Source organism: Streptopelia decaocto (assembly GCF_964273445.1).
Source record: "Streptopelia decaocto genome assembly, chromosome: 2".
Classification (NCBI taxonomy): Eukaryota; Metazoa; Chordata; class Aves; order Columbiformes; family Columbidae; genus Streptopelia; species Streptopelia decaocto.
This window is the reverse complement of record NC_138655.1, coordinates 163,700,321-163,728,089: the sequence shown is the minus strand read 5'-3', so window position 1 is coordinate 163,728,089 and position 27,769 is coordinate 163,700,321. Positions and strand designations below refer to the sequence as shown.

The 27,769-nt window shown below is 67.3% G+C and overlaps 5 protein-coding genes across 12 annotated transcripts; 4 read left to right on the top strand and 1 right to left on the bottom strand.

Annotated features, from left to right (window-relative positions):
• On the top strand, positions 1 to 2,712 carry LOC309436101 (zinc finger protein 786-like). Of its 2 annotated transcripts, XM_082044996.1 has the most exons (4): positions 1 to 85; positions 705 to 831; positions 1,042 to 1,146; positions 1,431 to 2,712. In XM_082044996.1, the coding sequence occupies exons 1-4, from the start codon at positions 77 to 79 to the stop codon at positions 2,468 to 2,470; spliced, it is 1,281 nt and encodes a 426-aa protein (XP_081901122.1). In that variant the 5' UTR covers positions 1 to 76; the 3' UTR covers positions 2,471 to 2,712. The 2 variants fall into 2 exon arrangements, with proteins under 2 accessions (XP_081901122.1, XP_081901123.1); XM_082044997.1 differs by lacking the exon at positions 1 to 85 and having other exon boundaries at positions 708 to 818.
• Positions 2,713 to 5,155: 2,443 nt separating this feature from the next.
• LOC309436581 (uncharacterized protein) lies at positions 5,156 to 13,082 on the top strand. Its single transcript, XM_082045860.1, has 6 exons — positions 5,156 to 5,196; positions 7,633 to 7,747; positions 8,122 to 8,247; positions 8,725 to 8,829; positions 9,384 to 9,494; positions 10,514 to 13,082. The coding sequence occupies exons 2-6, from the start codon at positions 7,669 to 7,671 to the stop codon at positions 11,905 to 11,907; spliced, it is 1,815 nt and encodes a 604-aa protein (XP_081901986.1). The 5' UTR covers positions 5,156 to 5,196; positions 7,633 to 7,668; the 3' UTR covers positions 11,908 to 13,082.
• A 684-nt stretch (positions 13,083 to 13,766) lies between these two features.
• LOC309436830 (uncharacterized protein) lies at positions 13,767 to 17,281 on the top strand. 3 transcript variants are annotated; one of them, XM_082046368.1, is made up of 4 exons: positions 13,767 to 13,867; positions 14,250 to 14,665; positions 14,915 to 15,022; positions 15,276 to 17,281. In XM_082046368.1, the coding sequence occupies exons 2-4, from the start codon at positions 14,503 to 14,505 to the stop codon at positions 16,151 to 16,153; spliced, it is 1,149 nt and encodes a 382-aa protein (XP_081902494.1). In that variant the 5' UTR covers positions 13,767 to 13,867; positions 14,250 to 14,502; the 3' UTR covers positions 16,154 to 17,281. The 3 variants fall into 3 exon arrangements, with proteins under 3 accessions (XP_081902494.1, XP_081902493.1, XP_081902495.1); XM_082046367.1 differs by having other exon boundaries at positions 15,273 to 17,281; XM_082046369.1 differs by having other exon boundaries at positions 13,774 to 13,867; positions 14,539 to 14,665; positions 15,273 to 17,281.
• A 563-nt stretch (positions 17,282 to 17,844) lies between these two features.
• On the top strand, positions 17,845 to 21,314 carry LOC309436854 (uncharacterized protein). The gene is made up of 4 exons (XM_082046418.1): positions 17,845 to 17,945; positions 18,328 to 18,743; positions 19,003 to 19,110; positions 19,361 to 21,314. Exons 2-4 carry the CDS (start codon positions 18,581 to 18,583, stop codon positions 20,182 to 20,184), a joined length of 1,095 nt encoding a protein of 364 aa, XP_081902544.1. The 5' UTR covers positions 17,845 to 17,945; positions 18,328 to 18,580; the 3' UTR covers positions 20,185 to 21,314.
• Positions 21,315 to 21,804: 490 nt separating this feature from the next.
• On the bottom strand, positions 21,805 to 26,084 carry LOC309436171 (uncharacterized protein). 5 transcript variants are annotated; one of them, XM_082045152.1, is made up of 5 exons: positions 25,807 to 26,084; positions 25,452 to 25,613; positions 25,171 to 25,297; positions 24,804 to 24,911; positions 21,805 to 24,554 (listed from the first exon to the last, which is right to left on the bottom strand). In XM_082045152.1, the coding sequence occupies exons 3-5, from the start codon at positions 25,295 to 25,297 to the stop codon at positions 23,332 to 23,334; spliced, it is 1,458 nt and encodes a 485-aa protein (XP_081901278.1). In that variant the 5' UTR covers positions 25,452 to 25,613; positions 25,807 to 26,084; the 3' UTR covers positions 21,805 to 23,331. The 5 variants fall into 5 exon arrangements, with proteins under 5 accessions (XP_081901278.1, XP_081901279.1, XP_081901275.1 ...); XM_082045153.1 differs by having other exon boundaries at positions 25,826 to 26,084; XM_082045149.1 differs by having other exon boundaries at positions 25,171 to 25,613.
• Positions 26,085 to 27,769: the final 1,685 nt, after the last annotated feature.

The following is a 27,769-nucleotide window of genomic DNA, read 5'->3' as shown; positions in this document are numbered from 1 at the left end:
CCCGCCCCGGTCGTGGCTCCGCCGGCGCCATCGCGCCGCTCCGTGCCGGGGCCTCCGCCGCCGGCCCCGGGCAGCGATGCAGCAGGTGAGGCCGAACGGGCTCCCCCGGGACCAGCCGGGGGTTCGCGGTCCTCTGCCCCGATCCCGGTCCCTGCCCCGATCCCGGTCCCTGTCCCAGCCCGGTTCCGGCGGCAGCTCCGCCGCTGCCTCCCGGTTCTTCCCGGGCTGCTCCTCCGGGTCCGCGGCTCGGCCGTGGCTCTGGCTGCCCGTGCGCCCCGGCAGCCCCCGGTACGGCCGGGAGGAGCGGGGCTGCGTGTGCCCCCGGGGGCCGCCGCATCTCCCGCCCCTCCGGTGCCCGGTGGCCCAGCCCGGCGGGTCGGACAGAGGGTTTCTCCGTTCCCGGCGGGTGCTGAGCCGGTGGCCAGACGGGGCTGGATGCGGCCCCAGCGCCCTGGTTGTGCTCAGTGCGGGGGGGCGGCCGGGCGGGCACGGCCCCTGCCTGGGCACAGGGACAACCGGGGCCCCGCTCTCCCGGGACCGTCGCGGCAGCCCCGGCCGCCCTGTGCCGGTTGCCAGGGGGCTGAGCAGGATGGGGCCATCTCGGGAACGGCGGCGTGCTGCGGCTCCGCGTGCCCCCGGCGGGGGGTGACCGCGCCAGCCCCCCACCGGTCCCCAGGTCCCCGCAGCCCCGCTCTGGTTCTCAGGATGCGGTGACCTTCAAGGATGTGGCCATCTACTTCTCCCCCGAGGAGTGGGTCCGGCTGTCGGCGGCGCAGCGGGAGCTCTACCAGGAGGTGATGCTGGACAACTACGAGCTGGTCACCAGCCTGCGTAAGGACACGCCCCCGGGGGCCTGGGCAGGGGCTGGGGGTCCGCAGGCTCAGCCGGGGTCCGCAGCCCCTGCTGCCATGGCCAGGGTTGTCACCGGCAGCTCCCCAGGGTGCGGGAGGTCACTGTCCCCACAGCGCCTGATCATGTCCCCATGGCCCCTGGTGCCAGTGACGCTCCCTGGGCACACTGAGGTGTCTCTCTCCTGCACAGATCGCGAGTCCAAGCTTCTCTACAAAATGGATCCCGAGGAGGAGTCGTGCGAGGGCGTCCCCTGCGGCGGTGCCGACAGCGGAGCTCTGGACAGCTCCAGCACCTGTGAGTGACGTGGGGGCACCGGGCTGGGGAGTCGGGGCTGGTTTAGTGAGTCACAGCCAGAAGCCCCGAGCGCAGCACGAGGGGGCTGGTCACAGCCAGACCCCCCCGATGAGCTGCCGTCTGACATCCCACCGGGGCTTTGGGTGTCCCACCCTGCCTGGTTGTCCCGTGGGTGTCGCTGGGGTGGGGGGAGGCTGTGGGTGCGGGGATTGTCACAGGTCTGTGCTGGTGGTGCCCCCCGGCCCGGGACACCCCCCGCCATGGCTGCCCCTCGTTCCCGACAGCCACCTGCGGTGGGACCCCTGACCAGGACCCATCAGAGTCTGATGACCAAGGACGCTGCGTCCTGCCTGCGTCACCAGCCGGGGCGGCCGAGGAGTCGGGGTGCCCGCTGCTCTGCTCCCGCTGGTGTGACACGGGGCTGGGGGCCTGGGACGCCCCCCGCCAGCTGCCGGGCTGGGAGCGGGAGGAGCAGCCCCTGGAGGTGTCGGGGGGCCGGGGGCTGCTCATCTGCTGCACCTGTGGGCAGAGCTTCGAGGACGAGGCCAAGCTGAGCGCGCACCAGCGCCAACACGCGCGCCCGGCGCCCTCCCACCGGTGCGGCGCCTGCGGGAAGGCGTTCCGGCACCACCGCAACCTCCTGACGCACAAGAAGCACCGGGGCCGGCGCCGGCTCGCGTGCACGGAGTGCGCCAGGACCTTCTGCCTGCGGGGGGACCTGCTGCGGCACCGCGCCAGCCACGGCGGCGAGGGCCGGCACGGCGGCGAGGGCCGGCACGCCTGCGCGCTCCGCGGCGACGGCTGCCGCCACAGGTGCGACCTGCAGGCGCACGGCAGGGAGCACGCCGGCCGCGCGCCCCGCCAGTGCCCCGAGTGCCAGCAGCGCTTCGAGGACGAGGCCGCCCTGAGCCGGCACCGCGCCACCCACTGCGAGGAGCGGCCCTTCCTCTGCGGGCGCTGCGGGCGCAGCTTCAGCTGGCGGGAGAGCCTGGTCATCCACCAGCGCAGCCACGCGCAGGAGCGCGCCCACACCTGCCCCGACTGCGGCCGCAGCTTCAGCCGCAGCGGCAACCTGCTGGTGCACCAGCGCGTGCACACGGGCGAGCGGCCCTTCGCCTGCGCCCAGTGCGACAAGACCTTCTGCACCAAGGCCAACCTCATCACGCACAAGAAGCTGCACCGGCGCTGCAGGACCTTCACCTGCGCGCCGTGCCGCCTGAGCTTCGGCTCCCGCAGCGAGCTGCGGCTGCACCTGCGGGCGCACCGCGACGGGGACGCGGGGACCCTCGGGGCAGGGGACAGCGGGGGGGGCTGCCAGCAGTAGCTGGGGCTGCTCTGGCCGGGGTTTAACCCGTGCAGAGGGCCCTGGGGGCTGCAGCGGGGCAGGAGGGGCCGGTGCCCCCACAGGACATTTTGCTGCCTCCTCCCCGGGGTTTCACGCAGGGCACGTCCAGGACCTGTGAGCCCCGCGCTCCACACCCTCAGACCCCAGAAAACCCTTCCCGGTCCCCCAGTGCCCTGCCCCGCTGCGGGGGCTCCTTGTTGTCTGTATTTAAAGCCAGAATTGAGCACCGAGCGTGGGGTCTGGACTCTCGCAGCCGGGCGGGGAGGCCCCGTCTGGAGCTGCCGTGGGTTGGAGCCCCTCGGCCCTGCCCAGCTTTTGGCCCTCGGTCCCAGCTTTTGGCCCTTGGTCTTCCCCTCGGGGGCTGCCGGGGGGCTCTGGGGGATGAGCAGCACCCAGGACGCTCACCCAACCCACCCCCTGGGTGTAGTGGGTGCTGCTGGGCACTGGCTTGGTGAAACGGGGGCGGTGGGTGGCCCCATCCCTGCCCTTGAGCCGCTTCCCACCTCTCCCAGCCTGGGCTGCGCTGCGGTGAGACCGCCCGGGGCTGTGGGCCTGGGGCCACGGGGCGCCCGGAACCGGGGCTGCAGAGCCGGAGAGCTGGGACCCTGGGGTGCACAGAGTGGCCGTGGGACCCCCGGTCTGAGTGCACCCCCACCCCACAGAGCAGCCCGGGCTGGTGACTGCCCTGGCGCTGCCCGGGGCTGCTCTCCCCGATGGGTGTTGGAGGGACGGGGCAGCTCCCAGGAGGTGGCTGTGGGGACACGTCTGTCACCGCGTAGCTGTCCCCAGCCCTGTGTGCACGTGGGAGCTGTGTCTGCCCCAAGCGGGACGTGGCGGGAGGGAGCAGGGATGGTGCCGTGGGGCTGCGAGCGGGAACCCCCAGGCAGGGTGGCAGGAGGTACCAGGGCATGGTGAGCTGGTGGCCTCACGGGCTGGGGGGACTTTCCCACCCCCCGGGACACTGGAGGACCCTGCAGACCTGGGGGCTGTGGCGGGTACGGTCACTGCGTGGGTGGCTCTGCCGGGTGAGGGAACCTGCTGGCTTTGGGAAGGTGGCACGCGGCCCAAGCACTGGGGACCCCTGGGCATGAAGGGAGGAGGTTGGGGGTCCGGGAGGGTGCTGGGTGTGTGCCCACGGTCCCTGCGCTGTGAACATGGAACACCCAGCACAGGGTGTTGTGAGCGTCCCCTGTTCCCTGGGGAGGGACGCTGTGGTCCCCCTGGGTGTGGCCGTGCTGGGCCAGTGCTGGGGCTGGGGGTCCCGCCGGTGTCCCCGGGGGGGCTCAGCGCCGCCAGGGCGGCAGCTCTCGCTCCATGTGCATTGTCAGGTGCGTCTCCGGAGGGCAGATGTCGGTGCCGCAGGAGCTGGCACATTCCCGCGGGGTTTTTCGTCTCTGGGCCAGTGCTGCCCAGCCCCACCGGGCTCGGTGCGTCACCCGTGTGCACGTCCGGGGCTCGTGTCCCGGCGCTCGTGTCCCGGCGCTCGTGTCCCGGTGCCCGTGTCCCGGTGCCCGTGTCCCAGAGCTCGCGGCAGGAGCACAGCGCGCCTGCTGCAGCTCAGCAGCGCTGTCCCGGGGGACGGTCACACCATGGGGCTCACCCGTTCATGCCCAGCCCCTTCCTGGCCATGGCCCACGGTTTGGGGTGCAGACCCCTGTGTAGGAAGGGTGCGTGTGCCCTGTGCTCCCTGGTGGCCCTGGGCTGGACGCTGGCTGTGGCTGTCGTGACCCAAGGCTCCCCAGCTCCGTGTGCCCCTCGCCTCCCCCTCCTCGCCAGCTCAGGGACCCGTCCCCATCCCCGGCAGGAGCGAGCGGCCATTGCCATTGTCACCTCCGCCTCCGGCCCTGCTCCTCCTGCTCCCCCCTGCAGCCGTGGGGCCGTTTCCCCTTCTGCGAGGGGCAGGGTCCCGTCTCCTCCCCAGCTGGTCCGTGTCCCCTGCTCGGTCCCTGCTGCCCTCCAGCCAGGAGCGTGTCACCTCCACAGCGCTGATCCTGTCACTGTCTCCGGCTTGTGCCCGGGTACCAGACACCCCGGCTGGTGCAGAGGGTGGCAGAGCGGTGGGGGTGGTGAGGGGAGTCAGGTATGGGGCCCTTTGCCTGCTCTGGGCTGGTCTCCGCTTCTCCCAGCGCCACATCCCGCACTCCTGCGCCCCGTCCCAGCCCCCTGGCCGAAGCTGTCCCCAGGGGAGGCCGTCCCAGCCCCCTGGCCGAAGCTGTCCCCAGGGGAGGCTGTCCCAGCCCCCTGGCCAAAGCTGTCCCCAGGGGAGGCTGTCCCAGCCCCGCTGTCGGGTGTGTGACAAGCAGCGGGCATGTCCCCCTCCTGCCCCTCTGCCCTCGCTGGCACCCAGACCCGGCGCCCCGGGAGCCTGCACCCCTTCCCCAGCCGCTGCATCACACCCGTGTCCCCACGTCCCCAGGATACCAGTGCATCCCGGAGGACACCAGAGCATCCCGGGGTGGGGGACACGGGAGCATCCCGGGGGGCACCGGGGCATTGTGAAGGACACCGGAGCATCCCGGAGGACAGCGGCACACCCCGGAGGGCCCCGGGGCGCCCCGGACACGGGCCCGGCCGGACTACAGCTCCCGGCAGCCCGCGGGCTCAGCCCTTTGTCTGCCGCGCCCCGTGCGCCGCCCCCCGCTCCGCTCCGCGCTCGGCGGCCATCGGCGGCGATGCCCGGGCCGCCGCCCCTCTGAGCGCCGCCGGTGAGCGGGGGCACCGGCACGGGGACATCGGGACAGGCGGGGGCACCGGGACAGGCGGGAGCACCGGGACGGGGGCACCGAGACAGGCGGGGGGCACCGGGAACGAGGACACCAGGAGGCGGAGCACAGCGGGGCCAGCCCGGGGGGATATACCGGGAGCTGGGGGACACCGTGCGGGGCGGGTTTGGGACACCGTGCGGGGCGGGCTGGGGACACCGTGCGGGGCGGGGCGGGGACACCGTGCGGGGCGGGCTGGGGACACCGTGCGGGGCGGGGCGGGGACACCGTGCGGGGCAGGCTGGGGACACCATGCGGGGCGGGTTTGGGACACCGTGCGGGGCGGGTTTGGGACACCGTGCGGGGCGGGCTGGGGACACCATGTGGGGCGGGGACACCGTGCGGGGCGGGCTGGGGACACCATGCGGGGCGGGGACACCGTGCGGGGCGGGCTGGGGACACCGTGCGGGGCGGGTTTGGGACACCGTGCGGGGCGGGCTGGGGACACCGTGCGGGGCTGCCCGTCCCCGTTCCCCGGTGGGTGCGGGACCGGGACGCTGCTGGGGCTGGTGCTGCCGGGCCGAGCACCCCCACACCTCTCCGGCTCCCCAGAAGAGCCCCAGCTCCAGCGCTCCCAGCAGCCGCGCTGGTTCTGGCGCTGCCGCTGCTGGCCGGGCTGGGGAGGGGGCGCTCGGCCGGGGCGCCGGGCAGGTGGGGGCTCGGGGGGTGCAGCCCCCCGGGTCGGCACCCCAGGGAAGGGGGATCTTCTGGCACTGGGAACCGCACAGGCAGGGAACCGCGCAGGCAGGGAACCGCGCAGGCAGGGAGCTGCACAGGCAGGGAGCCGTGCAGGCAGGGAACCGCGCAGGCAGGGAGCCGCACAGGCAGGGAGCTGCACAGGCAGGGAGCCGTGCAGGCAGGGAACCGCGCAGGCAGGGAGCCGCACAGGCAGGGAGCTGCACAGGCAGGGAACCGCGCAGGCAGGGAGCCGCGCAGGCAGGGAGCCGCACAGGCAGGGAGCTGCACAGGCAGGGAGCCGTGCAGGCAGGGAGCCGTGCAGGCAGGGAGCTGCACAGGCAGGGAACCGCGCAGGCAGGGAACCGCGCAGGCAGGGAGCTGCACAGGCAGGGAGCCGTGCAGGCAGGGAGCTGCACAGGCAGGGAGCCGTGCAGGCAGGGAGCCGTGCAGGCAGGGAGCTGCACAGGCAGGGAGCCGTGCAGGCAGGGAACCGCGCAGGCAGGGAGCCGCACAGGCAGGGAGCTGCACAGGCAGGGAGCCGTGCAGGCAGGGAACCGCGCAGGCAGGGAGCCGCACAGGCAGGGAGCTGCACAGGCAGGGAACCGCGCAGGCAGGGAGCCGCGCAGGCAGGGAGCCGCACAGGCAGGGAGCTGCACAGGCAGGGAGCCGTGCAGGCAGGGAGCTGCACAGGCAGGGAGCCGTGCAGGCAGGGAGCCGTGCAGGCAGGGAGCTGCACAGGCAGGGAACCGCGCAGGCAGGGAACCGCGCAGGCAGGGAGCTGCACAGGCAGGGAGCCGTGCAGGCAGGGAGCTGCACAGGCAGGGAGCCGTGCAGGCAGGGAGCCGTGCAGGCAGGGAGCTGCACAGGCAGGGAACCGCGCAGGCAGGGAGCCGCGCAGGCAGGGAGCCGCGCAGGCAGGGAGCTGCACAGGCAGGGAGCCGCGCAGGCAGGGAGCTGCACAGGCAGGGAGCCGTGTAGGCAGGGAGCCGCGCAGGCAGGGAGCCGCGCAGGCAGGGAGCTGCACAGGCAGGGAGCTGAGCAGGCAGGGAGCTGTGCAGGCAGGGAGCTGCGCAGGCAGGGAACTGTGCAGGCACAGGGGGTCTGGGATGAGGTGCCTGGGCTTGGCAGCTCTTGGGGACATGGTACAGCTCAGTCCCTGCAGCCCCGTCCCCTCCTGCCCTCTCACCAGAGCCCGGGGCTGTGGGGTCTCCCCGCGGTGCCCCTGCTGTGCGGGCTCTGCCAAGACCCCCGTGCTGGCTCCTCAGCCCTTTCTGCACCACTCTCATTCTCAATCTGTTTCTCAGAGATTTGTCTTTGCTCATACTTGCCCTTCCCTGCCACCGCTGCCACCGCTGCCACCGCTGCCACTGCTGCCACCACTGCCACCGCTGCCACCGCTGCCACCGCTGCCACCACTGCCCGCACGGCTGCTGGGCTGGACAGAGTGTCTGGGGACAGCGATTTGGGTGACAACAGTGTGACCTGGCACCGGTCCCTTGCCACCCCGTGCCGTGTTGCCCCTGTGCTGTTCCCCTCAGCCCCACTGCTGGCAGCAGCTCCGTGGGGCGGCTGTGGGGTGACGGGCTGTGGGGAAGGGGGGTCGGCACAGTCCGACGTGCCGGGGCAGGGGGCCGGCGGCAGGTGACCCCGGAGCAGCCGCTGGCGCCGGGGACGTCTGGAGGAGACTTTCCCGTCCCTCAGACAGGTTCTTCTGGAGAGACCCCCGGGACCCCGAGGATGGAGAGCGAGGAGAAGCCGTTTGGGGGGGATCCCCAGGACACCGGGCTCGGGGGGACGCCTGACACCGGTGGCACAGGTGAGGCTGCCGAAAGCTCAGGTGGGGACCTGGCTGCCCTGGCACCACGGGGGTGTCACAGGACCCACCCTGGGACCCTAGAGCTGAGCCACTGTGTCCCGTGGCGCTGAGCAGGGTGCTGGTGTGGGGCTGCTGTGCCAGTGCCGCACCAGGGCAGCTCGGTCGGGTGCGGGTCCTCGTTGGGCACCGGGGCGGGACGCGCGGGTGCCTGCGGCTGGGGGGCTGTGCCTTAACCCCCTGGTTTCCCCCCACAGTATCCGCAGGGGCGGGTTCGTGTCCCCGTGCCCGGCGCAGGGCTGCGGTGGCACCGCGTGCAGCCGCCGGTGTGACACGGGGCTGCCCCGGAGCAGCTTCGCCTTCCTCTTCTTCCTCAGGAAAGGGCTGTGCTGGCGTGAAGTGCGAGATCGTGGTGAAAACAGAGCCAGAGGATGAGTCCTACATCGGGTGTCCCCAGGGCCTGGGCGCCACCGTCCCCGGTGTCCCCAGCGGCCCGAGCACTGGTGAGCAGCGCGGGCGCTGGGGGGACTGGGAGCTCGGTGGGACCCGCAGCCCCCGGGGGTCGAGCCCCCTGCCCCGTACGGACTGTTGAGTGACGTCCTGTACCGGCTGCTGCGGGTGGCGTCTCTGTGGGGACGTGGGACACCCGTGGCACTGGGGAGCTGTATGGGGACAGGGAGCGCCCAGCGCTGTTTGGTGACCGGGATTCCCGTCTGGAGGAAAAGCAGCTGTTCCTTTCCTCACATAATGAATGTTTAATAACTGTGGGTGTTTCAGAGCCCCCGGCTCTGGGGGGGACACCCCCGTGTTCCCTTGGGGGCTGGGGTCCCTGCCCAGGGGCTGCAGGAGCTCCCAGACCCGGGGTCAGGAGCAGCGAGCGGAGCCGGCGCCGGTGCCGGTGCCAGCACAGGCAGAGCTGGGGACGTCCCCGAGCCCGGTCCGGCCGGCCGGACACACGGGCCGTCCCTTCCCTCCCGCAGGCACCACGGCGGAGGTCGGGGTTAAACACGAGCCCAAGGACGGGGCGTGCGGCGGCGCCAGCCCCGGCGCCTGGCGGGGGGACGCGCCCCAGCACCCCACGGCCTGTGAGTGCGGCTGGGGACCGGTGGGGAGCGGGGGCGCAGTCGGGGATGGATGTGGGGGTGCCGGGTGTGGGGTGGGATGCTGCCCCGGCAGGGGGCACCGGCCAGGCGGGGGACGGCCCCCTGACCCCTGCGTGGGCACCCCGTCCCTGGCACCCACAGTGCTGGGGGGCTGAGGGACCCGGGGGGTTCAGCTGGAGAACAGGAGCTGAGGGGACACAGGGACACAAAGAAACGGCCTCAAGTTGCGCCAGGGGAGGTTGAGGTTGGATGTGGGAACAATTTCTTCCCCAAAGGGCTGTGGGGCATTGGAACAGGCTGCCCAGGGCAGTGCTGGAGTCACCATCCCTGGAGGGCTGGACAGACGGACATGAGGTTCTTGGGACATGGGGCAGTGCTGGGGGTGGGGAACGTTTGGACTCGATCATCTTGAGGGGCTTTTCTGACCAAAATGATTCTGCGATTCTGTGACACTGTCCTCTGCCACCCGGGGGCTGGGGACACCCTGCGGGCCCCCCCGGCCCTGCCTCCCCCAGCCCCACGCTCTGTGCTCGCAGGCGACACCAAACCCGAGCTCATCGTGAAGGTGGAGCCGGAGGAGGAGTCGTCCATGGGGTGTCCCCACGGTCCCGGTGACCCCGGAGCTCCCGGCCACCACGTTGGCACAGGTGGGTCGGCTGCTGGTCCAGGCAGCCTCAGCAGCCAGAAACCGCCGCACCGTTTGGCGAAGGCTCTGAGCACCTCCGGGGGTCCCTGGTGGCGATGCCGTCCCTGCGGTCCCCTGCCACCGGCTCCAAAACAGACCTCCCGGCAGCAAATCCCCCGGGTCTCTGCGCCCATCCTCATCCTCAGCTATGAGGGGGTGATCGCAGCTATGGGGGGGTGATCACAGCTATGGGGGGTGATCACAGCTATGGGGGGGTGAATGCAGCTATGGGGGGGTGAAAGCAGCTATGAGGGGGCGATCGCAGCTATGAGGGGGTGAACACAGCTATGGGGGATGAACACAGCTATGGGGGGGTGATCACAGCTATGGGGGGGTGAACACAGCTATGAGGGGGTGAACACAGCTATGAGGGGGTGATCACAGCTATGGGGGGTGATCACAGCTATGAGGGGGTGAACACAGCTATGAGGGGGTGATCACAGCTATGGGGGGTGATCACAGCTATGAGGGGGTGATCACAGCTATGGGGGGTGATCACAGCTATGAGGGGGCAATCGCAGCTATGGGGGGCAATCGCAGCTATGGGGGGGTGATCACAGCTATGGGGGGTGATCACAGCTATGAGGGGGCAATCGCAGCTATGGGGGGGTGAACACAGCTATGGGGGGTGAACACAGCTATGAGGGGGCGATCGCAGCTATGAGGGGGTGATCGCAGCTATGGGGGGTGAACACAGCTATGGGGGGGGTGATCACAGCTATGAGGGGGTGATCATAGCTATGGGGGGGTGATCACAGCTATGGGGGGGTGATCACAGCTATGGGGGGTGATCACAGCTATGAGGGGGTGATCACAGCTATGGGGGGTGATCACAGCTATGAGGGGGTGATCACAGCTATGGGGGGGTGATCACAGCTATGGGGGGGTGATCGCAGCTATGAGGGGCGCACGTGCCGTGGGGGTGTCCCCGGGGGCTCTGGAGCAGCGGCAGGGGACGCAGGGCTCTCCTTCCCTTGGCAGATGGCGATGGTGCGCGGTGTCCCAAGGAGGAGCCAGACGAGCTGAAAGCGGAGGCGGCTGAGCCGGCGCAGGGGCCGGGGGGTGCCCTGGGGGGATCCCTCAGGCCCCGGCCACACCTCAGCCAGTGGACGGTGCGGCAGCCCCAGGGCACCGTGGTTGAGCTCCGGCACAGCCCGGCAGCGCCCGGGGCTCCACCGGCCATCCGTGAACCCCAAGGGCTCTGCCTGCAGACGGGCGCAGCTCCGGCGGTGCCGGCGGGCGGCACCGGGCAGAACCCCCCGTCTGCACGCGGGGCAGGCGGCACCGCGGCCCCCGGAGCTGAGCCGGCTCGGCGGCCCCGCGGCCCCGCGGCCGAGCGTCCATTCACCTGCAGCGAGTGCGGGAAGAGCTTCCAGCACCGGGGGAACCTCATCACGCACCTGCGGGTGCACACGGGCGAGCGGCCCTTCGCCTGCACCGTCTGCGGCAAGAGCTTCAGCCAGAAGGGCGACCTGATGCGGCACCAGCGCATCCACACCGGCGAGAAGCCCTTTGAGTGCACCGTCTGCGGCAAGAGCTTCTGCTCCAAGCAGACCTTCATCCTGCACCAGCGCATCCACACCGGCGAGAAGCCCTTCACCTGCACCGAGTGCGGCAAGAGCTTCAACCGCAAGGCCAACTTCATCATGCACCAGAAGATCCACCGCGGCGAACGCCCCTTCATCTGTGCCGAGTGCGGCAAGGGCTTCTGCGCCAAGAAGACCTTCATCCTCCACCAGAAGATCCACATTGGCGACCGGCCCTTCGGCTGCTCCGAGTGCGGCAAGAGCTTTAGCCGCAACGGTGACCTGACGCGGCACCAGCGCATCCACACCGGGGAGCGCCCCTTCGCCTGCGCCGACTGCGGCAAGAGCTTCAGCCACAACGGCGAGCTGATCAAGCACCAGCGCATCCACACCGGCGAGAAGCCCTTCACCTGCACCGAGTGCGGCAAGAGCTTCAACCGCAAGGGCACCCTCATCACCCACCAGCGCATCCACACCGGCGAGCGCCCCTTTGTCTGCCCCGAGTGCGGCAAGACCTTCAACCTGAAGACCACGCTGATGAAGCACAAGCGCATCCACACGGGCGAGCGGCCCTTCACCTGTCTGGAGTGCGGCAAGAGCTTCAAGTACAAGGGCAACCTCCGGACCCACCACCTCACGCACACGGTGGAGCGGGTCTACCCCTGCACCGAGTGCGGCGAGGTCTTCCGGCACAAGAAGGAGCTGCTGGTGCACCAGGGCGCGCACACCGAGGAGAGGATCCTCTCCTGCTGCCGGGAGGGAGAGTCCTTCAGCCCCTTCCTCCCCGTGCACCCGCTGCTGGTGTCCCGCGCGCAGCTCCCGCTGGAAGCCTTGTCCCAGTGCAAGTAGAGGGACAGCCCGGCGCCCGCCCGTGGCACATCCCGGCAGCTGGAGCCGCGGCACGAGGAACATTCCATCACTGGAGACCCGGACCTGTTGGGGCCGGTGGTTCCCCGGCTGTCGGACACAGTGGCTCAGCCCCAGTCCCCGGGGAGGGGGCACCGGCCGGGGTGGGAGCGGGAATGCTTGTGGCGGCGCTGGAGGAGCCACCGGCTGCTCGTGGGGACACGCGCTCAGGCCGGACTTGGGGGCTGTGCTCTGGCACCGTTCCCATCCCAGCTCACGGAGGGGACTCGTCGTCCCCCGCCCGAGGCTCTGCTGTCTCATTTGTGCTTTCAAAACCTTTGAAAAGTGAATTGCAATGGGTAGATGCAGAGATCGGATCACCTTGTCCCTCCCCAGCACTGGGCTATCCCCTCTAGCGGGATTTCTGTCCCCAGTCCGCTCCCCGCCCCCGGTGCCACCCTCCCTGCCGCGGCGGACACGGAACCCCTTGTCTGTGCCGCGGGACCCCCGTTCAGCTGCTGGTTGGAAAGGGGCCATTCTGAAGTGAGCGTTGCCATTTGTCCCTGTCCCACAAGGGATGCTGGACTCAGAGAAGCGCCGACAGCTCCCCCGGCCCCACACAGCCCACCCTGCCGTGGGCGCAGCCGGTGCCGCGGTGCTCCCTGTGGGGTGGCTGACCCCGCTGGGGGCGGCTCGGCACCCCCTGTTGTTCCCCGCAGCCCCCAGCACCGTCACTGAGCCGCGTTTGCGGGATCCTTCCCTTCCTGCGCCCGCTGCGTGCCGGGGTTCGCTCCTCCAGCCGGGGTTTCTGCCAGGGCTGTTTCTGCAGGGGCTGCGGAGGTGAGAGGCGCCGGGGGCACCGTGGCGCCCCAGCTCTCTTCTCCGACTTGCCGCGCAGCTCAATGCAGCGCTCATGGCTTCCTTGCCTCAGTTTCCCCATGTGTGAAGGGGGGTAAAGCCGCTTGCCAAAGCTGCCTGCCAGGGTGGGGGGCGGGTTAACCCCTTCCTGACCGTGTGGAGCCCCGGGAGATGGCAAGTGCTGGGCTGGGGGGCTGGTACTACCGCTGGGGATCAGGGGTGGCTTCAGTGACATGTGAGAATCCCTCCAGTGAGCCCTTGTGATGCAGCAGGTGAGCACCACGTGTATTTATAGCTCCATTCTTTTCTAATCCAGAAACCAATAAAAGGTGAAAAGCAAACACGAGGGAGCCCGTTGGGCTGGTACAGTCGGGTGTTTGTTAGTCCCGCTGGCCCTGGCTCGCCGGCCCTTGCCGTGATCAGTCGTCTCGCTGCACAGAGGGTGGCGGGAGCCCTGGGAGCTCTGCGCCCCGGGATGTCCCGGAGCAGGGACAGTGCTGGGGGTGACCCCTCTGGGCTGAGAATCCTCTACTGCGTCACACACCGCGTAAGTGAACCGGAACAGCGTGCTGGAACTTGGGAATCTCAGCTACATGAAATAAATCACTGGTAGTGCATATACATAAACCATCGACCAAGTCTGAGACTAAGTCCAGAACCAGCCACACCAAGACTCCGCCTTAGAGAAGGAGTTTAGAATACAGGGGGATCCTTTCTCAGCCTCATGGCCCAGGGGTACGGCCCCCCTGACAGTTCTGTTCTCTCTGAAGGAAATAACCAAGTGGATCTTGCGATCGAATCTTAAAGCACCGACGCGTTTATCACGGAATTCCGTGGTGTCGCTGGTTTGTTTCATGAGCCGCGCTCGTCCGGGCTGGGCAGGGCCAGGTGCTTCGGAACGACCCAGCGTCGCCTAATGCCGATGATGCGCTGGGACTGACAAAACGACCTTAAAAGTGTCCCGGGATCTCCCCGCCCCGGCCCCGCCCCCGCCGCCATTCGGCTCCGCGGCGCCGGCAGCGATCGGGCCGCGAGCGGCGGCTCCGCGGGGCCCGTGGGGGCGGCGGGCGCGGCGGCCGGAGCGAGCTCGGCGGGGCGGGCGCAGGTGAGCGGGGCCGGGGGCTTCGCAGCCGCTGGCGGCGGCCTCGGGCGGTGCCGCCGGGGCTGCGCTTGGGCCGGGCCCCGCAGCGGCCGCCGGGGGAGCGGGGGCTTTGTCTGCCCCGAGCGGCCCCAGCGCGGCCGGCGCCGCCGCTTCCCGGGCTCTCCCGCCGCTGCGGCGCACGGAGCTGCGGGCTCGGGCCGGAGCTGCCCCAAGTGCTCCTGTGCTGGCGCTCGCTGCCTCGGCCCCGAGCCGGCCGGCCGCGGGGGCGGTGCTGGGTGGGCCGGTGCTTCCCCGGGGCTGGGGCGGCTCTGGCTGCGGGGAACGCAGGTGCTGCAGGTGAGGGACCTGCTGCCCTGCGGCTTCATGCCGATGTTGTGCTCGGCAGGGCCCGGCTGTCCCCGCTGCTCGGCCGGCGCGGCTGCTCAGGGCCCAGGCGTCTCCTGCGCAACCCGCAGCATCCCGGCTGCATCTTCCCGCGTCAGGATTTGCGCCTCCGTGTCCGCGGCGAGAGCCAGCGCCGCGCCGGGCTCCAGGCTGCTCCGGCTGCCCCGGCGCTGGCGCTCAACGCGTCTGCCGGCCCCGCTGTGCCCTTGCCCAGGTTGTGCAGAGCTGCAGCCGTGGCAGCCCACGCGCTGCCCATGCGCCCGCTGAGCCGGGGGTGCTTGTGGCTGCAGATGGCGGTGACGTTCGAGGACGTGGCCCTCTACTTCTCCCCCGAGGAGTGGGCAGAGCTGGCGGGCTGGCAGCGGCGGCTCTACCGGGAGGTGATGCTGGACAACTACGAGCTGGTGGCCTCGCTGGGTGAGGACTCTCTCTGGCGCCGTGGGGCTGGGCTGGAGCTGGAATTGAGCTCTTTAGCTGAGCCGGAGCCCTTGGAAGGGCAAATGCAGCTGTGGCGGTTGCTGCCTGAGCGCTGGGGTGGCGGTTGCGATGGCAGGTTTGGCCCTGCCAGGCGGCGTCCTGGAGAGCGGTCCTGGGAGAGGGGATGGGATGGGACGGAGTATTTGAGTGGCAGTGCGGGAGAGGGGGCTTCTGTGTGTGCCCGCACAGGCTGGGCCGCCGTCAAGCCCGAGCTCATCTGCAAGCTGGAGCGAGAAGAGGCGCCGTGCGTGCCAGACCCCCCCGGGGTGCGGCGGGGGCAGCAGAGCCCTGGGCCAGGTGGGTATTTGGGGCTGCGGTGGGGGTGGGGGGTTCCAGCAGCAGCGTCCCCTTGGCCCCAGCTGCTCGGTGCCCGGTGCTGCCCGGTGAGGTCTGTGTGCCGTGCCGCGGTGCAGGGAGCTGCTGCCCCGTCAGCTGTGTCCTGCAGCCAGGAAGGGTGGGGGCTGGCGGGTGCCTGTGCCATTGCCCATGGGGAGGGGTCCCACGGGCCTGTCCCGGCCCCAGCACTGACCCGGCCTTTACTCCTCAGCAGCCGCTGATCCTGGGACACAGATGGCGTCTGATGTGACCCCCGAGGAGCTGCCGGCACCCACCGCCCTGCTCCTGGGGGTGCCCAAGCTGGGCGGGAGGCAGCGGGGATGTTCAGCCCACAGCCGGCTGGGTGGGAGCCGGGGGGGCCTGTTGGGGCTCCCCCGCGTCCATCGCGTCCAAGCCCCGCGGTCACTGGGCAAAGCCCCCGCCACGTGCCCCGAGTGCAACAAGAGCTTCAAGAGCCGGACGACGCTGACCACGCACATGCGGAGCCACACGGGCGAGCGGCCCTTCGTCTGCACCGACTGCGGCAAGGACTTCGTCCACAAGCACCACCTGGTGAGCCACCGGCTCATGCACTCGGGTGACAAGCCCTTCGTTTGTGACAACTGCGGCCGGAGCTTCAGGCAGAAGCACAACCTGGTGAGCCACCAGCTCACCCACAGCGGGGAGCGCCCCTTCGCCTGCGCCGACTGCGGCAAGACCTTCGGCAACAGGCGCGTCCTGGTGAGCCACCGGCGCGTGCACACCGGGGAGAGGCCCTTCACCTGTGGCCACTGCGGCCACCGCTTCAGCCAGAAGAACCACCTGGTCACCCACCAGCGCATCCACACCGGGGAGCGCCCCTTCGCCTGCGCCCACTGCCCCAAGACCTTCAGGGTCAAGGCCGGCCTCACCATCCACCAGAGGGTGCACACCGGGGAGAAGCCCTACGTGTGCCGTGATTGTGGCAACACCTACAGCATGAACCATCACCTGAAGAGACACCAGCGCGTGCACCGGGACCAACCGGGGGCTCCCCAAGGCGGCCATTGGGACAGCGTGGGGCAGGCGCAGACCCAGCCCTTCCCGTGGGCTGGCTGCGAGACCACTATTTAAAGATATTGGCCGCAGCTCTGCCTCGTGCTGGACAGTTATGGGCGGCAGAGTGTGCCGGGGGCTCTGGGCGAGCACTGGGCCAGTGGGCGCCTCCCGTGCTCTGGAGCTTCACCTGAGTCCTGCAAAATAGGAAAATACTTGCAAGTGAACGTCACCTCGCTTGGTAAGGGGTGATCTAAAAGCAGGAGCATCGTGAGAAGAGGAAGAGGAGGCAGTAACCACTGGATCCCATCCCCAGGGAGCTGCGAGACACGCGAAGCGGTGTCAGCCGTCGTGCGGGCGAGCACATTGTCACCCGGCTGCTCCGGTGCTGGGAGAGCAGGGCCAGGAGCTGCAATGGGAGGGCGGGGAAGCCGAGCCGCTGTTCAGTATCGAGACAAATGTCTCCACCCTTAATGGTATTAGTGACACAAACAGGACCTTGTGCTTCCCATACAACACACACATCAACTGCGACAGTTGTCATTTACTGCTTGTGGCAGGGCCTGTACCCCCCGTTGTCAGCCCGGAGCTCAGTTCCTGGTGACGACCCGCCGTGCAGGAGCTGGGCTGTGACGTTGTCCTGGTTGTGTTGGAAACAAGACCAGTTCTCTTCTAGTGAATTATCCCTCCAGCTACATTCTTCTAAGTAATTGCACTTTTTCTGACTTTGGCCGCATGTTTTTCAGCCACTCTCCGCTCCGGAGCTGATAGCGCTCGCACTGGTATGCAGAAGAGGCCCAGGGTTACACTTATTGCTATGGCAGCCAAGGTTCCTGATCAATTTTGCGTGTCCTGTCAGTGAGAGGGGCGTGTTTGTGAGGAGGGGCGACAGAACAGGGGACTGAAATTCACCGGGTATTCCATCCCATACCCCTCATACACCCTATAGAAGTGGGAGATCATGAGGGTCTCGCTCTCTTCGACCACGGCCGCATCTGAAGGGGACCCTGCCTGTGGTCCCAGGCCTGGTTCCAGACCCTGCATCCCCGAGTCCCGATCCGGTTTACTGCGGAGTCCAGCCCGGGATGTGGGGTGCCTGCCCTGCAGCCGCTGGCGCAGCCCCGCTACCCCTGGCAATTTGAGAGCCTTTGTACACGCTGCATTCTTTTCTCTATTTATTGGTAGCATTAGTAAAGCATTTTTAACTTTTCCAACTTGAAAGTCTCTCTCCCTTTTCCTTGTGGGGAGGGCGGGGGTTACCGGGGAGCACCTGCTGCGGTTTATGGTCGCCCTGCAGTAAACTGGGACAGATGTTGACCCCAGTGCTGCAGATGGTAGAACAGCTGCGGCTTCACTGTGCGTTGGGTTATAGGAACAAGTGACCAGGTGCCACCAGGACTGAATTCCCTCCCTCGGCCCGAGCGAGGCTGCAGGGAGCGCAGGAGACGCGGCCCCAGCCCAGAGCCTGCCCTGCGCTGCTGGGAAACGCTGCGGAGGGACAGGGACGGACAGAAGCTGCTGCATTTCCGTTGCTTCTGGATTTCTCTTCCCTAGAGCTCCGTGCTAAAGCCCTGGCAGCACCGTCCCCGTTCCTGCAGCGCTGAAGCGAAACGGAGCAGCGAGTCCCGCTCGCTCCGGGCGGGGCAAGTGCGCGGTCCCTCCGAACGGCCCGACAGCGGCTGGTGGCGGCAGCTCCCCGGGACTCACCGACCGCCGTGAAACTGCGCCGGGATCTCCCCGCCCCGGCCCCGCCCCCGCCGCCATTCGGCTCCGCGGCGCCGGCAGCGATCGGGCCGCGAGCGGCGGCTCCGCGGGGCCCGTGGGGGCGGCGGGCGCGGCGGCCGGAGCGAGCTCGGCGGGGCGGGCGCAGGTGAGCGGGGCCGGGGGCTTCGCAGCCGCTGGCGGCGGCCTCGGGCGGTGCCGCCGGGGCTGCGCTTGGGCCGGGCCCCGCAGCGGCCGCCGGGGGAGCGGGGGCTTTGTCTGCCCCGAGCGGCCCCAGCGCGGCCGGCGCCGCCGCTCCCCGGGCTCTCCCGCCGCTGCGGCGCACGGAGCTGCGGGCTCGGGCCGGAGCTGCCCCAAGGGCTCCTGTGCTGGCGCTCGCTGCCTCGGCCCCGAGCCGGCCGGCCGCGGGAGCGGCGCTGGGTGGGCCGGTGCTTCCCCGGGGCTGGGGCGGCTCTGGCTGCGGGGAACGCGGGTGCTGCAGGTGAGGGACCTGCTGCCCTGCGGCTTCATGCCGATGTTGTGCTCGGCAGGGCCCGGCTGTCCCCGCTGCTCGGCCGGCGCGGCTGCTCAGGGCCCAGGCGTCTCCTGCGCAACCCGGAGCATCCCGGCTGCATCTTCCCGCGTCAGGATTTGCGCCTCCATGTCCGCGGCGAGAGCCAGCGCCGCGCCGGGCTCCAGGCTGCTCCGGCTGCCCCGGCGCTGGCGCTCAGCGCGTCTGCCGGCCCCGCTGTGCCCTTGCCCAGGTTGTGCAGAGCTGCAGCCGTGGCAGCCCACGCGCTGCCCATGCGCCCGCTGAGCCGGGGGTGCTTGTGGCTGCAGATGGCGGTGACGTTCGAGGACGTGGCCCTCTACTTCTCCCCCGAGGAGTGGGCAGAGCTGGCGGGCTGGCAGCGGCGGCTCTACCGGGAGGTGATGCTGGACAACTACGAGCTGGTGGCCTCGCTGGGTGAGGACTCTCTCTGGCGCCGTGGGGCTGGGCTGGAGCTGGAATTGAGCTCTTTAGCTGAGCCGGAGCCCTTGGAAGGGCAAATGCAGCTGTGGCGGTTGCTGCCCGAGCGCTGGGGTGGCGGTTGCGATGGCAGGTTTGGCCCTGCCAGGCGGCGTCCTGGAGAGCGGTCCTGGGAGAGGGGATGGGATGGGATGGGATGGGACGGAGTATTTGAGTGTCAGTGCGGGAGAGGGGGCTTCTGTGTGTGCCCGCACAGGCTGGGCCGCCGTCAAGCCCGAGCTCATCTGCAAGCTGGAGCGAGAAGAGGCGCCGTGCGTGCCAGACCCCCCCGGGGTGCGGCGGGGGCAGCAGAGCCCTGGGCCAGGTGGGTATTTGGGGCTGCGGTGGGGGTGGGGGGTTCCAGCAGCAGCGTCCCCTTGGCCCCAGCTGCTCGGTGCCCGGTGCTGCCCGGTGAGGTCTGTGTGCCGTGCCGCGGTGCAGGGAGCTGCTGCCCCGTCAGCTGTGTCCTGCAGCCAGGAAGGGTGGGGGCTGGCGGGTGCCTGTGCCATTGCCCATGGGGAGGGGTCCCACGGGCCTGTCCCGGCCGCAGCACTGACCCGGCCTTTACTCCTCAGCAGCCGCTGACCCTGGGACACAGATGGAGGCTGATGTGACTCCCGAGGGGCTGCTGGGTGTCAGGGATAAGAGCATCCTGATCACCCACCAGCGCATCCACACCGGGGAGCGCCCCTTTGCTTGTGCCCACTGCCCCAAGGCCTTCAGAGACGAGAGGAAACTCACTGTCCAGCGGTGTGTCCACAGCGGGGAGAAGCCCTTCACCTGCACTGAGTGCGGCAAGAGCTTCAGCCGTAAGTTCCTCTTAATCTGCCACCAGCGCACCCACACTGGGGAGAAGCCCTTTGCCTGCACTGAGTGTGGCAAGAGCTTCAGCCGGAAGAGCTACCTGCTCAGCCACCAGCGCCTGCACACCGGGGAGAGGCCCTTTCCCTGCAGCCACTGCGGCAAGAGCTTCAGGGAGAAGAGGAACCTGATCAGCCACCAGCACATCCACACCGGGGAGAATCCTTTTGCCTGCACTGAGTGCGGCAAGAGCTTCAGTTACAACAATGATCTGCTGAGGCACCAGCGCATCCACACCGGGGAGAAGCCCTTTGCCTGCAGCCACTGCGGCAGTCGCTTCAGGGATAAAAGGAACTTGATCAGCCACCAGTTCATCCACACCGGGGAGAAACCTTTCGCCTGCAGTGACTGCGGCAAGAGATTCAGCTATAAAAATGACCTGCTGAGGCACCAGCGCATCCACACCGGGGAGCGCCCCTTCGCCTGCACCGACTGCGGCAAGAGCTTCAGGGATAAGAGGAACCTGAAGAAGCACCAGCGCATCCACAGCCGTGAGAAACCTTCAGCTGCCCCGAGTGGCACTCAGGGGCCAGGCTGACAAGGGGCACTGCTGTGGGTGTTGAGCACAGGCCCCCTGGCCAGGAGGAGGAGGCTGAGGAGGCTGGAAGTGGCCTCATGATCGCATGCCCTGGTTCTCTGGAGACTCCAGTCACCCTGACATCTGCTGGGTGGGCAGGACATCCTGATGAAGCCCCTGGGACTGTATTTGTGTGTGTTGGGTGTGTTTGTGTGAGAACCCTTTGTGATTGTATATTTACAGACAACACCTCTGCAGAGACACATCATCTCTGTTATCTGCATCTGTAATTTTACTGAGCCTACGGGATGTGATTTCAACTGTTCAGGTGCTGTCACAACCCACCCGCTCCTACAATCCAACTACCCATTGTATCCAGATTTGTTCCCAACCCCTGCTGAGATGAACCCACAATGGTTAGGAAAGTGTTGCAAACAATGACTGGAGTCAGTTGCTGAAACGAATGGGGCACAGTGGACCAAGAGCCCTGGTGACCGCGCATCACGGTGCAGAGAAGATACAGCGTGTCCTGGAGGCCGTGGAGAAGGATGGAGAACGTCACTGGTGGGAAACTCCTTCTGGATGGGCCCCACAGCAACAGGAGTTTGGATTTGGAGGCTCCATCCGACGCTGAGCACCGATGGCTGAGCTCGGGACTCGGGTCACGCCAGCGATGTGTGAGGAGTGGGCGACCTCTCCAAGACTCATTTATCAAGGAGCAGACAATGGGTACTAATAAAGAATTACTAAGCCATGTGGGCACATGGTTCCATATTAATTATTATAGTAATTATTATAACTTTTGTCTTCTTTACTCTTTGGTTCTCTGGTCTCTGTGTCAATCTCAACCCTTCCACTTTTCCTTTGTACAATTCTTCTGTGCAGTAATTAATAAGGTGAACCTGCCATGGACCCGTGCAGGAGCTGGGCTGTGTCGCCGACCCCAGCGCCGCGGGTGGCAAAACAACCGCCGCGGCTTCGCTGTGCGCTGCTTATAGGAACAAGTGATCAGGTGCCACCAGGACTGAATTCCCTCCCACGTTCTGCTGCGTTTTCCCGGGTTCTCTTCAGAATTGCCGTGGGGAAGGTGCCACCTTCTCCTCTCCCAACGGTGCCACCGGAGCTCGTGCCCACGGCCGAGCCCGAACACAACTGGGGCGGGAGAGACGGGAGCTGGGGCTGCGCCGGGTGCTTCACAATTAGCTGGTGTCCTTTTCATTAACGCTTCCCGCTGGGGAAACAGAGCAGAGCCATTGGTGCGTTCCCAGTGCCGAGAGTGGGGATCGCCACGGCTGTTCTCACTTTGTGCATTACTTGGTGCTGAGCTTATTTGATTTGCTAAAACTGCAGCATCTGTGCTGTTTGACACCCCCAGTCCCGTTCCTAAGACACCAGCCACCCCTCGATTGCTTTGGGTGAGGGTCTGTCTGCACATCCAGCCGTGCTGCACGGGCGTCCTTAGGAACGGGGAGCAAGGAGGTTTAATTGCAGAGATCCCGGTCTGCATTGATAGTTCCGCCCGTTTGAGGGACCACGATGGATTAAATGACATTCAGTGCTGGCCTGTGCTGCTGATCACACACAGTCCAGTTTCCAAACTGTGCGAGGTGAAGAGTTTCTTGTGTTTCACAGCCGGGGCAGGTGTGACGTGGGGAGCAGTGGATGGTGCTGCGCTGGGCTCAGTGGCGCCTGTTGTGAGTGCAGCGACCGTCCCGCGTCCCTGCGAGCCTGGATGCGCAGTGCGAGAACAGGTGGCACTACGGTACAATTGTACCCACAGCCCTGGGGGTGCCGTGGGGGCACCGGTGACCCGGCATGAGCCCCTCGGACTGGAACCGCTTCTCACAGCCCTGCGCTGGAAGGGCTTGGCCTCTGCCCCCCCCGCCCGGGATGGCCCCCCCCTCCTGCCGTCACCCCTGGCAGCGCCGATGGGCCCTGGTGCACCTGCTGCTGTTCATTCAGTTCCGATTGCGGGTGTAGGGCCCGCGCTGGGAGGGCCGGGTGGTCAGCCCCGGGTCAGCCCCGTGCCATCCTCCTGTGACACGTGGAAAAGGCCTTTAGACCCGCACGGCTATAAAGAAGGTACGTTTATTCCGCGCTGGGCGCACGGGGATCGCTGCACCACAGACGTGCACCCCCCGCAGCAGCAAGCTTGGTTAAATGGAGTGAAGTATTACCTATTCACGGGAACCCCAGGAACGCCTGTACATATTCAGAACCTTTCCCCGAAAAAGCGGTTCTTATTAAAACGAGTTCCAAGAAATCAGTTCCATAGTCTCCACTTTCGGCTCCTCGCTGTTGCTCCTGGGCAGAGCTCCTGGTGGCCGTGGGCCGGGCTCTTCGGATGAAGGCTCGCCGTCTACCTCGCTGTGCACTTTGTGCCTTTGGGCTGGACCGCTGAGCTGGCCGAGGCTCAGCCTGCTGAGCTGCCCGTAACCGGACTGTCCTCCCCCTGTGCTGCACTCCCGTTAGCTTGTCCCCCAAGGATGCAGCTGGGTCCAAAGAACAGTGTCAGCCTGAACATCGCCATCAGAACAGACGGACAGTGACTTGGAGAGAGGCCTGAGGAGAGCAATTGTGTTACACGGCTCTCTGACCTGGGGACGACAGCTGCTGTCCAGAAGATGCATTCTCACCTGCGGCTTCAGCCCAACGTGCCCCCCACCAAACGTGCCCCCTCTTACTAAGCCAATGAAGAAGAGCGTGCGCAGAGGCTCACCGAGGGTCCTGAGGTCACCCGAAGGAAGAGACCCCTGGACGCGCGGCCACGTAAGCGCAGACGGGTTCTGGAAGTAAAGCGGAGATTCTTCAAGCCTGCGCAGTTAAGCCTGGATTGCGAAACAAAGGCGGAGATTGGCCTCAACCCATGGGGGTGAGGACACAGAAAGATGGTTCCTGACCGGACATCGTGGAGACCTCCCCAGCAAGGGATCACGGATCACGACGGAGGACCGGCAGGACGCCGCTCGGGACGTGGCGCCATCGGGACGCCTTTGGACCCGTGGTGGCAACCAACCCTCTTTCCCCCTTTTTCTTTCCTTTTTTCTCTACTTTAGAGCGTGCCGCTTTACGGGAAAAATAATAAAGTAACACTGTTTGACTGAATTATAACCCCTTGGCATTTTGGTTGCCTTAATTTTGCACTTTGAGATCAAGGTCAACGAAGCATCATGAGTCCATCACCGAATGGGCCGTGACAGTGCCGTGGGGGCCCCGGTGGCCCAACGTGAGCCCCTCGGACGGAAACCGCTTCTCGCAGCCGCTGAACTGGAAGGGCTTGGCCTCTGCCCGTCCCCCCACCGCGAGCAGCCTCCTCCTCTCTTGCTGGTCACCCTCCGGCAGCACCGATGGGCCCCGGTGCACCCGCTGGTGGCTCTTCAGGTTCTGTAACCGGCTGCAGGTCTTGCCGCACTCCCCACACTTGTAGGGCTTCTCGCCGGTGTGGACCCGCTGGTGGACGGTGAGGGTCATCTTGTCCCTGAAGCTCTTGCCGCACTCAGGGCAGTGGAAGGGGCGCTCCCCGGTGTGGATGCGCAGGTGGGCGATCAGGTTGCCCTTCTGGCTGAAGCTCTTGCCACACTCGGGGCAGGCGAAGGGTTTCTCCCCAGTGTGGCTGCGCTGGTGCTTGGTCAGGTCACCGGTGTGGCTGAAGCTCTTGCCGCACTCAGGGCAGTGGAAGGGGCGCTCCCCGGTGTGGATGCGCTGGTGGGTGATCAGGTTGCCCTTCTGGCTGAAGCTCTTGCCGCACTGAGCGCAGGTGAAGGGCTTCTCCCCGGTGTGGCTGCGCTGGTGGTTGATCAGGTCGCCCTTCTGGCTGAAGCTCTTGCTGCAGTACGGGCAGGAGAAGGGGCGCTCCCCGGTGTGGATGCGCTGGTGGGTGATGAGGGTGCCCTTGCGGTTGAAGCTCTTGCCACAGTCGGCACAGGTGAAGGGCTTCTCCCCGGTGTGGCTGCGCTGGTGCTTGACCAGGTGGTTCTTCTCCCTGAAGCACTGGCCGCAGTGGCTGCAGGCAAAGGGCTTCTCCCCGGTGTGCACGCGCCGGTGGCTCAGCAGGTGGTGCTTGTGGACGAAGCTCTTGCCGCAGTCGGTGCAGCTGAAGGGCCGCTCGCCCCGGTGGCTCCGCATGTGCACGGCCAGCGCTGCCCGGTGCTTGAAGCTCTTGTCGCACTCGGGGCACGGGAAGGGGCTCCTCTCCAGCGGCACGGGTGTCAGGAGGGGGTGGAGGTGGGGGTGGCCAAATAGGAACCCCTGGATAAGGCCCAATGGGCTGTGGGCCAAGCTCCCTTGCTGCATCCCATCTTGCTTGGGCACCCCCAGGAGCAGGGCGGTGGGTGCCGGCAGCCCCTCGGGGGGCGCATCAGCCTCCATCTGTGTCCCAGGGTCAGCGGCTGCTGAGGAGTAAAGGCGGGTCAGTGCTGGGGCCGGGACAGGCCCGTGGGACCCCTCCCCATGGGCAATGGCACAGGCACCCGCCAGCCCCCACCCTTCCTGGCTGCAGGACACAGCTGACGGGGCAGCAGCTCCCTGCACCGCGGCACGGCACACAGACCTCACCGGGCAGCACCGGGCACCGAGCAGCTGGGGCCAAGGGGACGCTGCTGCTGGAACCCCCCACCCCCACCGCAGCCCCAAATACCCACCTGGCCCAGGGCTCTGCTGCCCCCGCCGCACCCCGGGGGGGTCTGGCACGCACGGCGCCTCTTCTCGCTCCAGCTTGCAGATGAGCTCGGGCTTGACGGCGGCCCAGCCTGTGCGGGCACACACAGAAGCCCCCTCTCCCGCACTGACACTCAAATACTCCGTCCCATCCCATCCCGTCCCGTCCCCTCTCCCAGGGCCGCTCTCCAGGACGCCGCCTGGCAGGGCCAAACCTGCCATGGCAACCGCCACCCCAGCGCTCGGGCAGCAACCGCCACAGCTGCATTTGCCCTTCCAAGGGCTCCGGCTCAGCTAAAGAGCTCAATTCCAGCTCCAGCCCAGCCCCACGGCGCCAGAGAGAGTCCTCACCCAGCGAGGCCACCAGCTCGTAGTTGTCCAGCATCACCTCCCGGTAGAGCCGCCGCTGCCAGCCCGCCAGCTCTGCCCACTCCTCGGGGGAGAAGTAGAGGGCCACGTCCTCGAACGTCACCGCCATCTGCAGCCACAAGCACCCCCGGCTCAGCGGGCGCATGGGCAGCGCGTGGGCTGCCACGGCTGCAGCTCTGCACAACCTGGGCAAGGGCACAGCGGGGCCGGCAGACGCGCTGAGCGCCAGCGCCGGGGCAGCGCCGGCTCTGCCTCAGCCCCACCTTGCCGGAGCAGCCTGGAGCCCGGCGCGGCGCTGGCTCTCGCCGCGGACACGGAGGCGCAAATCCTGACGCGGGAAGATGCAGCCGGGATGCTCCGGGTTGCGCAGGAGACGCCTGGGCCCTGAGCAGCCGCGCCGGCCGAGCAGCGGGGACAGCCGGGCCCTGCCGAGCACAACATCGGCATGAAGCCGCAGGGCAGCAGGTCCCTCACCTGCAGCACCCGCGTTCCCCGCAGCCAGAGCCGCCCCAGCCCCGGGGAAGCACCGGCCCACCCAGCGCCGCCCCCGCGGCCGGCCGGCTCGGGGCCGAGGAGAGACGTCGCAACAAAGGGAAAATTCGTGGCAGCTCCTGATACCCAAATCACGCTCCGGTACCGAGCAGAGCGGGAAGATGCGCAGGGCTGTCCCGAGGTCTGAGCGCCCGTCGCGGGGTGCGCCCGGCCCGTCCGTGCAGCGCTGTCCGCAGGGCCCGATCCGGGCGGCCCGGCGGGTGGGACGCGGAGCAGCGTGTCCGCGCTCACACGGGGACAGGCCGGGCGGGCCGAGCGTGGGGCAGCGCCCGCCCCGTGCCCGCAGCCGCCGCCCCGCCAGCCGGGCCGCGGGCGCCGCGGGAGCCGCAGTTCCGGCGCCGCTCGGGGCGGGGCGGTGGGACGGGCTCTGCGCGGGAAGCGCAAGGTCAAGTTCCGCCCGAAAACGTCAGGGAGCAAGCGGAGAAGGGGCGGGTTTGGGGGTCGGGGGGGCGCGGGGCTCCAGCGGTTCCTCCAGGCGCTTGAAGGAAAATTGAGCAGCTGCAAGTGCCCTAATCGAGGGAGGAGTTACAACAGCTGCTGGGAAATTCAGGATACTGACGGAGGTGGACCAGGATGTTCTGTCATTGCTCGCCTGCGGCGCCCACTGTTGCAAAAAGGAAAAGCGTGAAATGGAATCAAGCCCATGAAGAGCTGGTCAAAGCCCTAAGACAGGGATCAAAGACACACCCATCACGGACCAGTGCAGCCCCCCCGGCCCCGTTATAGCCAAATGGGGATTTGCAGAACAGGGAACCGCTTGCCGGCTAGCCCAGACTGGCCAAGCGGTCCAGAAAGGCCTCTAGTGCTTACATCAGCTTTTCAAAATGATAGAACAGAGGTTTTCTGAGTGGGAAAAGGGATTTTTGTCTTTAGTCCAAGCAGTCAAACAAGTCAAGCCACTAAGGGGGAACTAGGCTGGAAAACCCCACTCAGACGTGGGTTGTTTTCCCTTTCCAGCTCTGTCACCAGGAATGGCACCAGCACAGCTCCCCGCAGAGCGGGCTCACCGCCAAAGCCTCGCTGCTCAGCAGCCATCACTGCAATGAACCACCGCAGCCATCACCACAATGAACCACCGCAGCCATCACCACAATGAACCACCGCAGCCATCACCACAATGAACCACCGCAGCCATCACCACAATGAACCAACGCAGCCATCGCCACAATGAACCAACGCAGCCATTGCCCCAATGAACCAACGCAGCCATCACCGCAATGAACCAACGCAGCCATTGTCACAATGAACCAGCGCAGCCATCACCCCAATGAACCAACGCAGCCATCGCCCAATGAACCAACGCAGCCATCGCCCCAATGAACCAACACAACCATCGCCCAATGAACCAACGCAGCCATCGCCCCAATGAACCACCGCAGCCATCGCCCCAATGAACCAACGCAGCCATCGCCCAATGAACCAACGCAGCCATTGCCAGAATGAACCAACGCAGCCATCGCCCAATGAACCAACACAACCATCGCCCAATGAACCAACGCAGCCATCGCCCAATGAACCAACGCAGCCATCGCCCCAATGAACCAACGCAGCCATCGCCCAATGAACCACCGCAGCCATCGCCCAATGAACCAACGCAGCCATCGCCCAATGAACCAACGCAGCCATCGCCAGAATGAACCAACGCAGCCATCGCCCCAATGAACCAACGCAGCCATCACCACAATGAACCAACGCAGCCATCGCCCAATGAACCAACGCAGCCATCGCCCCAATGAACCAACACAACCATCGCCCAATGAACCAACGCAGCCATCGCCCCAATGAACCAACGCAGCCATCGCCCAATGAACCAACGCAGCCATTGCCAGAATGAACCAACGCAGCCATCGCCCCAATGAACCAACGCAGCCATCACCCAATGAACCACCGCAGCCATCGCCCAATGAACCACCGCAGCCATCACCACAATGAACCACCGCAGCCATCACCACAATGAACCACCGCAGCCATCACCACAATGAACCAACGCAGCCATCGCCCCAATGAACCAACGCAGCCATCGCCCCAA

Excerpts from the sequence above, each read along its gene's own strand:
- LOC309436101 (XM_082044996.1), top strand. Across the intron at positions 832-1,041 it reads CGAGCTGGTCACCAGCCTGC|ATCGCGAGTCCAAGCTTCTC; the intron begins GTAAGGACACGC and ends TCTCCTGCACAG. Across the intron at positions 1,147-1,430 it reads TCTGGACAGCTCCAGCACCT|CCACCTGCGGTGGGACCCCT; the intron begins GTGAGTGACGTG and ends CGTTCCCGACAG.
- LOC309436581 (XM_082045860.1), top strand. The coding sequence starts at position 7,669 with ATGGAGAGCGAGGAGAAGCCGTTTGGGGGGGATCCCCAGGACACCGGG. Across the intron at positions 7,748-8,121 it reads GCCTGACACCGGTGGCACAG|GAAAGGGCTGTGCTGGCGTG; the intron begins GTGAGGCTGCCG and ends CTTCTTCCTCAG. Across the intron at positions 8,830-9,383 it reads GCCCCAGCACCCCACGGCCT|GCGACACCAAACCCGAGCTC; the intron begins GTGAGTGCGGCT and ends CTGTGCTCGCAG.
- LOC309436830 (XM_082046367.1), top strand. The coding sequence starts at position 14,503 with ATGCGCCCGCTGAGCCGGGGGTGCTTGTGGCTGCAGATGGCGGTGACG. Across the intron at positions 14,666-14,914 it reads CGAGCTGGTGGCCTCGCTGG|GCTGGGCCGCCGTCAAGCCC; the intron begins GTGAGGACTCTC and ends GTGCCCGCACAG. Across the intron at positions 15,023-15,272 it reads GCAGCAGAGCCCTGGGCCAG|CAGCCGCTGATCCTGGGACA; the intron begins GTGGGTATTTGG and ends TTTACTCCTCAG.
- LOC309436854 (XM_082046418.1), top strand. The coding sequence starts at position 18,581 with ATGCGCCCGCTGAGCCGGGGGTGCTTGTGGCTGCAGATGGCGGTGACG. Across the intron at positions 18,744-19,002 it reads CGAGCTGGTGGCCTCGCTGG|GCTGGGCCGCCGTCAAGCCC; the intron begins GTGAGGACTCTC and ends GTGCCCGCACAG. Across the intron at positions 19,111-19,360 it reads GCAGCAGAGCCCTGGGCCAG|CAGCCGCTGACCCTGGGACA; the intron begins GTGGGTATTTGG and ends TTTACTCCTCAG.
- LOC309436171 (XM_082045149.1), bottom strand. The coding sequence starts at position 25,333 with ATGCGCCCGCTGAGCCGGGGGTGCTTGTGGCTGCAGATGGCGGTGACG. Across the intron at positions 24,912-25,170 it reads CGAGCTGGTGGCCTCGCTGG|GCTGGGCCGCCGTCAAGCCC; the intron begins GTGAGGACTCTC and ends GTGCCCGCACAG. Across the intron at positions 24,555-24,803 it reads GCAGCAGAGCCCTGGGCCAG|CAGCCGCTGACCCTGGGACA; the intron begins GTGGGTATTTGG and ends TTTACTCCTCAG.